Below are 12040 nucleotides of genomic sequence, written 5' to 3' on the forward strand. Positions count from 1 at the left end.
TTTATCGTCGATTCAAAGGACAATCGCGGCTAAACGCGATAAATTCAAGTCAGTAATGCACTCCCTGTATGACATGCTGTCTTTTCTTAATTCATGACAGAATTTCTTTTATTGACAGAGCTCTCTAAATTTTTTGGAATGAAATTTCATTCAAAAAATAAAGTGACTATTGAATTCGAGTGATTCTTTATTTATATAGAGTGAACTCTGAATGGTCAAGTTTCACTCGAGATTAAATCTCGCAAATCTGATATATTCCATTGTCGCAAAAAAATATATTTACTGTGATCTATCGAAAAATTCGCTCATATGAAGTTTTGGAGTTTAAAGAGTATATGAAGTTTATGGAGAATTTACACATACACTTTATGTTTGAGTGAAACATTTACTCTTGTAATTTCAAGTAGCAGAATGTTCACTGTGTTACGAATAAAAAAACTTTCAATTTGTTTCGCGTGAGATTTCGCTCCAAAAAATTTAGAAAGTATCTATATACAAAATGCACGTGTAATTTGTATTTGAGTACGTATGGAGGCGGATCAATGTTCATTAAAACTTTTCGGCTTGTTTTTATGACCTTATTTTAGCCAGTTAAATGTCCATCAACAATTCTGGAATGTCTTGTAGAGCAATATTTTATTATGTGTTATAATGGATAATAATTTATTGATCGCGACATTATTGGCTATGCAACAATGGGAAATGCTGTATTCTCTGTACAAAATTTTCAATGTTACCCGAGTTTCCACGTTGACGCGCCTCCATATCCTCATCCGTACATTAATTAGATTTGTGTGTGATAAATTTATTATTCTTCGAGTCCTAATTACGAAAAAACGCGTCACGGGTCCATTATGCATCCGGGGATACGTCTATGTCCCAAGAGAAGTGCGTTAAATATTCAGTGTAGCTAATGGCGAAATTTAAATCGGCCGGCGCTTTTTGCGAAAAGAACGAATGGGAAATGAAGGATCCGTGATTTTTGCCTCGTGGCCGCATACGCGCCGCGTAATGGCATAATTATTTCGCGCGAGTACGATGAGAATTGTTCGTGAAAAAGTTCAGCCGTGTACGATGAGGACGGCGACAAGCGATAAATTTCGACAACCTGATGGATCGTAACAATTTGTGCGGAAAGTGGTGTGAGCGCTGTTCGCGATTTTCAGTCGCCCGGTATAAAGCCGATCGCGCGCGCAACGATGAAGTTTCAATACAATTACAAATTAAATTGTATTACGCGATGTAACGGATCAAGTTAATGACCGGCGATTTATTTGAGAGATTTGTAATTCGCCGAGTATATTCAATGCGGTTTAACGTATCATTGTAAGCAAGATCGATATAATAAATTACGCAAACAAAAGAGAGTCAATAGCCATTCGCGCAATGTTCGAGGTGATAATAGAGAAATAAGTGCCGGAAGCTTTTAGCATTGGCATTAAAATCGGAATTAACGAATTAATGAATTCAACGAGTTTCGCGGTAGAGTGGAGTCGCGGAAGGGGGAGAGAGAAGTAAAACTCGCGAATGGAGACGCATAGACGAGTCACTCTCAGAGAACTCTACCTGACGCGTGACGCAGCCTGTTCTAATTAAAATAATTATACGAATGAAAGTCAATCAATGTCATTTCACAGCTTCGAGACGTAGGAGGAGTTGTTATGCATTGGGGACTGTCTTTTCTATCGCGACACGAGAGGATGACCGATCGTATCAGTCTCACGACGTCAATATGCTTCCGTCGGCGTCACGCCTTGTTAAGATTCTAAAGTCGGATTTGGATGATTTCGACCAGACGGACGACGGACATCGAGAAATACTCATCGTGATGTATCGCGAGAGATGTGATTCCGTGATCGCTCCGTTCAGATTCGCTCCGATCGACCCCGGCTAATCCACGATTCCGCGGGCGTCCCGTCGCCATCTCTCGGTTTTTCGCCAAGCAGATCATCCCCCAGCGACAACGACGACGGAGACGACAACGACGAGGACGACGGCCTCGTGATCCGTACCCGGGGATCTTAACTTGCCAAACTGGTCTCTGGCTCGATCCTACGCTCGTCGTCGACCTCGGTGCCGTTCGAACGACTCCCGCGGGACAGATCGTCGCCACTTCATGCGCGAACCAGGAGAGACACTACTGCAGACACGTATTTACATACGAGGCCATCGTATCTGGCTGACTGGCTGGCTGCCTCTATTCTCATTGTGTGAAACGATCGCGCCGATTGAAGCAACCCCCTCATATCGATGGCGACGGAGACGTCGAGGTGCATTCGCTTCGGTGATTGCCTCACGTCGCGTCGACCCTCCCACATATCTGTTTGGTTCGCGCGTTTCGTGATTCAATAATATCGTACTCCCAGTTTGACTTGCAATATTTATAAATAAAGAAGGGATATTCACAGGACACCGTGATCCATATTTTTAGCGGACATTTAGCGCTAAATGCACGTTCAAAATAAAAAGTCTTATGTAGGTATGGTCTTACACAAATAATTTCTAGCTTGCAGACATGAGAATATTATCTTTTGTCAGGACAAAAATACCAATTCTCTGACACGTACCTGATCTTGAACATTCCCATTTTGATCTTTAAATATGGATATTTAAATTTGCATTAACATAAAATATATGCTCGATATATGTAGGTATATGTACATATATTTTTATTAAGTTTAAATATTAACCAAGTAATTTTTATCAAAAATTAAAAAGTATGTCCAGGATTTGATACATCCAGGCATTGGTATTTTTACCATAAGCTCGGTCTCATCATCAACGTGTTTCCCGAGAAAACGGAATATCTTTTGTCGCGAATGAAAAGACGCTTGAGAATGTGCAATAAGTATTTCATGCGAGCGGAACACGCTCGACTTTTCATCGGCCTTGCGAGGGGTTCGCGGCGCGTTACCTCTCTGTGTACAACACGTGTCTCGTGAATTAATAAGGATATAATGTGCCGCTCGACACAAACTAACCTCACATCAAAGGTGAGCGTTTATTCCCCCTCGACAACCTAAGTCCTTCGTTCAAACGGCACTGCTAAATTTAATCGTCGCGATTATACCTTCGTCATCGGACTGAACGCGAAAAGGTACTATCTTTTAATTACATAGGGGAGAACTTGAGTCCGAAGTATACTCGACGTTCTCGCGTTCTTTGACCTACGCTCTCTTATATTGTATGAAACCCAATATCCGAAGTAAATGAATTATTATGTCTAATAAGATTAACAACGAATAAACGACTAATAAGAATTATTCTTTTCAGTCTAATCAGGATAACAACAATAAATAATAGAGTAAAAATTATAAATAACAGTGGGCGTAAAAACGCAATCTTCAGTCAATCATGATTTAGTATACTTGGTATTTTTTTATCAAGAGCTTGCGAAAAAACTCTTGACAATTTGACATTTACATAATATTCTACAACATATATTTATTTATTTATTTAACTCTAAACCTGCGGGCCGTTTTAACTATGAATATTTGAAATACGATATTTACTTCAGTGTTATAGGAAAAAACAATCGTTTAAAAAAATAGAAGTCTAGACGCGCACGACGCAATCAAAGCTGTCTCTTCGCTTCGCGGAGAAAAAATTAAATGCGCGAATGCATCGAATGCACAAAATCGACTCTCGTTCACTACTATTCACCATGTTTGTTGTGCCTGGCCAAGAAACCTCAAAAAACGTACATAAATATACATTACTATTCGTTTGTGAGATAAGAATCCTCGGCCATCGAATTAATTATTTAAAAAGGCCTGTGGCCTTGCTCCTGCTTCTCTTCAAACACTACTTCTCACTTGGACGTATAATTATTCTCCGCTACTGCTTAAACTTTGCACTTAGCCGAGCGAGCTTTTTTATATGCGAGACTTTCGAAGTTCCAGAAAATATATCTTTTACAGCCTAAGAGCAAACTGTCACAATCAACTGCCGCACGATAATTGCTCGATATAGGAATCATATCAGAATTGATGATAATCGAAAAGTGTAGCGTTATTATGCATTAATACACTAATTAGCAAATGTATATGTATGCGATTGGAAATGAGCCAAGTGTGGCTATATTCGAACGAGAAGACAACGCGTTTTGATATCATAGGTTGAAAAAGAAAAATGAAACGCGTGTATGTGCGAGAAGAGTCAGATACGAATGATGGAATTATTATCGTGAATTCTGGAATAATCGATAAAACGCGGAACGTTCATATAGCATGGCTCTTACGTATATTATTCGACGATTTTCTGATCAGAAACGAGATCAAAATAAAATGAATTACAAGCAGCATCCTCGCTACTTATCTTAGCACCTACTTTAGTTCCTACCTTAGTCCCTACCTTAGCCCTTACTTTAGCCCCTACATTAGCACCTACTTTAAGAAGATATTGGAACAAACTCTCCTCCGATGCATTTTCCTCTGCGGGAGAAATGTCAAAAAAATAGTACGCACACGAATGTGTTCAATGCATAAAAACCACTCGCCAATTACCATTCGCGATAGTTGCACTACATGGCTGGAAAATCTCTGAAAATGCATATTGTTTATGCGATAGAGGTAAGAATCTTTGGTCACATTGAACGGTTCAGACCAACTAATTATTTAACAAAGCTCATGCCCTTTCCACATTTTTCTCCCATATTCCTCCTAATTTAGAAATATCTATTATCGCTCGATAATTCGATAATCGATACCTTCGTATCGTTACAGAGATACAATGAGCGAGGCATTACATTAATATATTAATTGGCAAATATACATACGCGATTGGCAATTGGCGAAGAGTGGTTATATTCAAACGAGAAATTTTTTTTTAATTTCGATCAACAATACATTAATTAAATAATTAAATAATTTATTTAAGTACAAATAGAGTATGTAAAATATTGATTTAAAATGATGATAATTAGAGTATATGAGTAATGGATGGAGGATGTGTTAAAATCCATTCCTCCCTATAAAATGTTAAATTATTTAATAAGGATTAATGTATGGAAAAATAGATAAAAGAAATAGACTTAATCTCATCTCTTCCTAATTTCTCTTTTTTTGTTTTTTCTTTTCTCTCTCTCTCTCTCTTTTCTTTTTTCTTTTTTTATGAAAGTTGAGATTTGTAGCTCTTAAAAGAGCTTAAAAGCTGATATGAAGTTGTAAAAGCAAAGATTAGTGTCTAATAATACTATATACCAATAGAGGTCTGAAATATAATTCGGCACAATAACAACATACTTGTGATAAACACAAGTAAGGAAAAAAAACTGTTGGTAGAAACAGAAATCGCGACTCAAAAAGCATTATTAGCCCTTGTGAGATATATTATAATAGAGATTCAAAGGCCGATATTCATAGCTAACATCAATTACAATCTTTGCTTAAGGACATAATTAATTATAATTACAGTTTCGCATTATCGGCCGTTAATCGGCAGTTTGGATCAATATTTCTTATATGAAATTATATGATGTAATAAATATAAGTACAGATTGACGAATAATCGAAGACATTTGAAGCTATAATTGCTGAATGTCAATGACAATGGACTATGAATACCGACCTAGATTTCGACTCGTTATCTTTTTATTCTCGATAAATTTGCAAAAAAAATCCGTTAAAAATGTCCTGCATAATACATAATTTAACATACCTTGAAAATATATGATGTATCGCTATCTATGTCTCATTGTCTCATTGTCTCGCATCCTCCATCCTGGCTTCTTGATCTGGCATCCTGGCTATTCCGTCGTGGCACTGACACTCGTAACACGATTCATTCAAAGCTACACGTGTTAAATAACGCGATGCTGACGAGAGACTGAAATTGAGTATTTCAAAAATGCGACAAAACAGTTTAATCACCTGAGAGGAATAATAGATAACGCACCGACACGCGTAGTCCGTGTGTACGTGTTGCTTGCCAGCTCGAGGCTGAATGGAAACACTTGAAAAAGTCCGCAAGATAGAAGTAAACATGACCGTCTTCAAGACCAATGTTTTGATTGTGTAGTCGTTCGACGGTTATTGATGAGTTGAGAACGACTGTTGAGAATAGAAGAGAATGAGTTTATATTTTTTGCTTACAATTCTGGTACTCTCGCGCGTCGCACAACATTACATTATATTTTAAACAAAGCAGAATATTGTAGTGATGTAAATAAGAGCATAATTAATTACAGACGTAATTTATAAGCCATTATTCGACTGTTTCGATACGTTGAATATAAAATAAGTATAGATTGATGAAGTAGATAAAGATTCATGACTATGATTATTAGTTAAATAGTGACACATTACGAATAGCGTACGAATATCTAAATTTCAACTCGGATATCTGCTTATTCTCAGTAAATTCGTGAAACGTCTATTAACCTCTTAGCTACTATAGCCATTATAGTGGTTTTCGCATATGTCATCTTTTTGAACAGCATGCCACTATAGTGGCTTTCGCGTATGTCATCTTTCTGAACGATAAGTCACTGTAGTGGCTCACTCTTATTTCTAATAAATTATAATTTATTCATCTAAAACTGTATTCTAATGTACTTGCGTAGTAAAAAGCATTACCAGACACAAATTGAAGTGCTGCATTGTTTACGCGCAGTCCGCGTCGAACTTTGCCGTACAGAGATACAGCTCCGCGGAAAGGCCAACCATAGCTAAGAGGTTAAAATCAGAAACAATCTACATAATAAATGATTTGACTCATCTAGAAATATCGCTGCTCGTATTCCGACGTTCTTTATTCTGGGCTTCTTGTTACAGCATTCTGTTTTTGGCTGCTCGCGATACTCCATCGTGACGTTGACATTAGCACTGTGACATAGACAAAAAAGCCAACACTTGAAAAACAAAGCGATCGAAGTTATCAGGACTATAGTATGCATAGTATCTATTAAAAATACTAAAATTGAAATTACCATAAATTTTCCAGCTGTTGATTTTACGTTTCTTTTTACTTTTATTTAACTTTAATATTGTGCCGAGTCCGAAATTAGTACATATCATTATTGGACATACAATTACTTGTTATGTACGAGTTGTAAGAACTATTTATATTCTCACAACTCTTTCTTTTCCACCCTTTTTTTAAATCTTTTTTAAATCTTTTTTAAATCTTATTACAATTTGCCACATTAATAAAAATTATAATAAAGAGAAAAAGAAAGTTTGTCACTGCAGTATATTGTATTTATATATTAATTCCGTTATTTATCTATATTAATTATTTAATGTAGGTTATTATAGATAATTATGTAATATAGGTTATTTGTTTATCATGTACATACAATTTATCTGCAATTAAATAAATTACATAATATATTGATTGTTAAAATAATAAATAATGATTGGATGCAAGTAAAATAATGAGATAATCGAATATTAAATAACTCTAAATATTCATTTCCTAGAAAGGCTTACAGAGAACCTGGAGCTACCCTAGTGATCCTTCTTTAAGCTTCAACATAGTGAGAACGACAGTAAATAATCATTTGTAACATCAAAGGACAATAGTCTACATCGTGTTATGCCTCGAGGTTCTCCGTTTCAAGTCCGACGGAATTTACACGGTTAATGTAGAATCACAATTTGAACTTGGATAGAAACGATATTCTCGCACAAATGTTACACGGGGCTATAGTAAAAATATTCACAAAGTGCATACATAATTTAACGAAATACTTAACAGGGGGATACGTCCATCAATCTCGTAAAATAAAGTCACAGGAACTTGTCCAAGTTTTAACTGTTGTTTAAATTTAGCGCTGAGTGTCAGGAGACCGGCAAGACCCGACGAGGCTTGAAATTGCAAGTTGGCCTGCAATTTTAACATCGAACGGACGAGCGAAAAATGTTTCGAGGCACTGAGAATTATGCGCGAGTGAGAAAATGGACAGAACTTTGAACTTTTGTATCGGGAAAGTTCCTTTCTTTTACCTTTTTTTCCCTCACTTTCTTCGTGCTCATCGCGTCATCCCGCTCGAGGACGTAACAATTTATATTCATGAGGATTATTTTTAAAAGGGACGATCCACCTTTGCGATTTCTGCCTCCCTTTTATATGCTGATTTGATCGTGATTTGATCGCGGATGGTTATGAAGCCTTAAGGAAAAAAAGGAGTAAAATTTAATGGGGCGTCAACGAGGATTCGGACGTCGTCCTGCATTCATGAAAAATCTCCCAACCCGGCTCATCATCACTCGGCGATCCTTCTCTATTTTTCTCCCGGCGAAATCTCTCAATTAATTTAAGGTTTTGAGCTTTAACGTCGTTAAGAATCCCATCGTTCTTTCTCTTTTGTAGAATTTCGCCTAAAGCGTGATACTTCGCGGAAATCTAGCCGGTCGCAATCTCGCGAATATAAACGAATATTATCGACCGGATATTTAGAGGTGCAGTCGGAAATTTCACGTCACGTAACATATTCCGCGGATAACCGTGACATATTCCACAGACTGCTGTATCGTTTCGCTAAGTCGTATTGATATAAGCAATTTCGATTGGAGGAACGAACGAGAGATAGCGAATAAAATAAATTACCAAATCGTATCTCCTTTCCGTTTCTTTCGATGCGCTGCAGTTTCCACGTTTGCGTATATAGCGAGAGATCTTTGCGTTTTCCGCTTTTATTCTTCTTCGGCGATACTACTCGTTGCTTATCGACGGGGCGCCATTTATCGGGAATCCACGGCGGAAGCAAATATGATTGTAGGGAGAAGGAAAGTTGCGCGACGTCAATAGGAAGCCCGAGACTTCGCCGACGAGGGGAAAGCGGCGTTGTAAATAAAATAAAAAAAAAGAAAGAAAAGAAAAACGCGAAAAACGCGGATGGAAAACTTCGTTATCGGAGAATTCGGTTCCGCAGTAAACCGTTAACTTTCACAGGGAGTCTCGGTTTTTCCCGTGGCCGACTGCATTGCAGAATCGTACGTAGTCGATTAATCCGTCGGCGGATCGAGACATCGCGTATTGAACGGAATCTGAAACTTGGAGCTTTCTTTAAAAATTGCACGATGTGCCCGACGTGTTTTCAACGAGTTAATTTACTCAGGATCGAAGGAAGAGAACTATTACGGATAATATTCTTTTTTTTATTCATGACCCACACCAGCGGCGAAGAAAGAATATTCCTTGAAAAATTGAACAATTACAAATTCGCGCATTGGAAACCGAAGTATAATCTTATACATTCGCGCGGTTGTCAATGGAAATAGATTTGCAACTTCACTAGTGATGATAATCGCGTTACGATGCTTCGTAGGAAAAACATACAGATGCACGCGCACGCACACACACACACATGCACATACACTTGCGCTCTCGCACACGGAAGAATTTTCTCTTCGACGAGAGATATTATGTTGTCCGCGTTTCGCTACTACTCTCGCGTGATTTTTATTGTTGTTTTCCGCTTCTTTCCGCAATGGTCGTTCTGACCATTCGATCCGACCGGAAATTTATGGTATTTTTGTGGAAATAAATGGGCGATGTAATTTGATTATTTCGAGTACTCGCGGCATCGGCGCTCGTCGCCCGCGACAACAATGCCACCGGTGCGCTGTCGAAATACTTTCAACGCGGATCACTAAGTGCGGAATTTGTGCTCGGATATTAACGTCGCAGAGAAAACTCGTTTAATAGTGAAATACCGGAGGGAAGTAGTAAGAGAGCGCGGCGCTTTACTTCGAAGACATAATCTGTAAAAGACCGGAAATTAGGAAGGAAATGAGGTGGAGCTACTAAAACTAAGGGCGTTTGAACTCTTTCACTTCTTCTTCATCATACTTTCACAATGAAGTATATATCGAGACACGCTCCGTGTAACGTTAAGAAGTCATTTTAATTTCATATTTATATGAGGGCGCATAATTATCGCGTCCCATTTCCCTATGCAACTTTTTCGCTTTCAAAGCTCTTGTGTTCGAGAGAAAATTGCTTGATGTCTCATAATCTAAAATCTATTTGAAGATATTAATTTTGTATGATATGACTATGGGTGTTGCCTCTTGCATGAGCAAACATTAGTGAGCCGCGTTGATGGGACAGTCTGAATATAGATATAGACAGCTTGAAATGTTCCGCGTTGCGAGTAGATGTTTACTATTTTCTGAATATACCGATTTGTCCTCTGATATCCTCGACGTGGCGTGTATTAAGAGGAAAATTGGAAATCACGAAAGAGGACGCGGCTGTGTAGAAAATGAGAGCGATACGGCAGCACGTGAGGTGAATAACGGTGGATTGAAAATTCGATGGTTCCGCAATATATGAAGTTTCCGTCGAGCGCGAACGTTCGCGGCGAGAGTCCGAGTGAAAAACTTCTCGAGGATGCCGGGCAATTTTTCAGCCTTTCACATCGAGCCGCCTAATGTGAATTTATGGGATTATTTCATCGCTACGTCGGAGAGAAGGAGAACGAGCGAGAGCGAGCGAAAGAAGAGCAGGCTACATCATCGAGCGATGCACGACGTCTAAATGCGGATATACCGACTTACACGAGCGTGCGGTCGACGCTTCAAGATTGCCCGATATCACGGAATTTTATGACTCAATCCGTTGCGTTATTGACGTAGCCGATATGTACGGCGACTTGAGTTGCAACGGTGCATTTATCGCGCACCGCCAAACCACTCGGAAACGAAACAGAACGGAGCGGTGTGGTCCAACGCACAAGCCACTGTGCTTTTCGTATTCATGTTTTAGATTTAACGGCGGGAACGCACAGTCCACGATAACGTATGCACAATGGGATTCTCGTGTTATACAAACCCGACTAGAAATGCATCCCATGATCAGGTTGGTCTTAAATAGTTGCTTGAGTTACAAGATGATATTGTCGGGTCCTACTCATCAATAAATAAGGTCCTAATTATTAATGTAATTAATAAGGTCCTAATTTCCATGCTACGTTACATGATTGATTATCAGGATCCGATAACATTATCTTGTAAAAATCAAATAACTGGAGTCAATATGATCAGGACATGAAATAAACTTTTAGTCGGGAGTGAGTCTCAAATGCGCTGTACTTTTAGCGCCGTGAAATTTATAGATAAAATATCTATCGGAAGGAGAAACCACCCGCGCCGGCTGCGTAATTGCGCGTTACTAAGGGAAAATTGCCTAAATCGCTGCCGTCGTCGCTTTTCTCGACGAACGCGGATGGAAATAGTGTACTGATGGATGAGACCGTCATGCGACGATGGTGGAGATGACATTCTCATTCATCAGAATGCAACTCCATTCACATGTGGGCAACTTTTCCTCGTTACTCCAGTCATCTCGAGAGCGCGATATCAGATGTTATTATTTAGATAACGTTTGATTCACGCAAAATCTATCTTCCGATCGTTGTCGTGCCCAACACTTTAACAATAATTGTAACAAAGTCTCGTGCAGTTCTTCCACAGTCAATTTTGATGAAGACAATAAATCTTTTAATTTCTGAACGTTCGCGGAAAGAATCAACAATGACGAATATATTAAACTATCTTAAACTACCTTAAACTACCTGACGTTATCTAGATTATTATAAAAAGTATATTCCGATATTCACTGTCAGTGATGCACAAAAATCTATCGTTCATGTCACGTATACTATAAATTTTCAGTACTGGTCGTGAATATTGGAACGCAATCACAGTGTCGGGGGAATGAAGTCAGGGGGAAGGGATAGAGTGTGTGTTCAGTTTTCATGATAGCTTATATTTTAGGGTCCTAGAGAGTAACTATGCAAAATTTGGTCCAGATTGATCAAAGGGTTTAAATGCATAGTGAACAAACAATTTTGTATGTGTGTGTGTGTGTGTCTGGATGTGTCCCGGATATATTCCAGGTATGTTCCAGATGTATCCGGATGTATCCCATACTGAGAGAAAAAAATAGTTGGAATAACTATAATCTCACTATATTTTATAGTTCGTTTTGGCCTCAAACATATATTTATAGTTCATCTAAACATGAAGATATAGTAGAATGAATACAGATTTATAGTCACCATCTTATTACTCTATATATATGGTAAAGCACT

The 12040-nt window shown here is 38.4% G+C and overlaps 2 protein-coding genes across 7 annotated transcripts in view; one reads left to right on the forward strand and one right to left on the reverse strand.

Moving 5' to 3' along the window:
* Positions 1–12040, forward strand: part of LOC116844830 (fasciclin-3) — a 381741-nt gene that overhangs the window by 220457 nt on the left and 149244 nt on the right. The gene's annotated exons all lie outside the window — the stretch shown is intronic.
* LOC116844831 lies at positions 5594–6892 on the reverse strand. 4 transcript variants are annotated; one of them, XM_032816898.1, is made up of 3 exons: positions 6697–6892; positions 5896–6050; positions 5610–5826 (listed from the first exon to the last, which is right to left on the reverse strand). In XM_032816898.1, the coding sequence occupies exons 1-3, from the start codon at positions 6803–6805 to the stop codon at positions 5782–5784; spliced, it is 309 nt and encodes a 102-aa protein (XP_032672789.1). In that variant the 5' UTR covers positions 6806–6892; the 3' UTR covers positions 5610–5781. The 4 variants fall into 4 exon arrangements, 1 of the variants encoding a protein (XP_032672789.1); XR_004378148.1 differs by having other exon boundaries at positions 5613–5826; positions 6714–6891; XR_004378146.1 differs by having other exon boundaries at positions 5613–5826; positions 6576–6891.

Source organism: Odontomachus brunneus, unplaced genomic scaffold, assembly GCF_010583005.1.
Source record: "Odontomachus brunneus isolate Ranch 3 - 2012 unplaced genomic scaffold, Obru_v1 Obru_scaffold_047, whole genome shotgun sequence".
NCBI lineage: Eukaryota > Metazoa > Arthropoda > Insecta > Hymenoptera > Formicidae > Odontomachus > Odontomachus brunneus.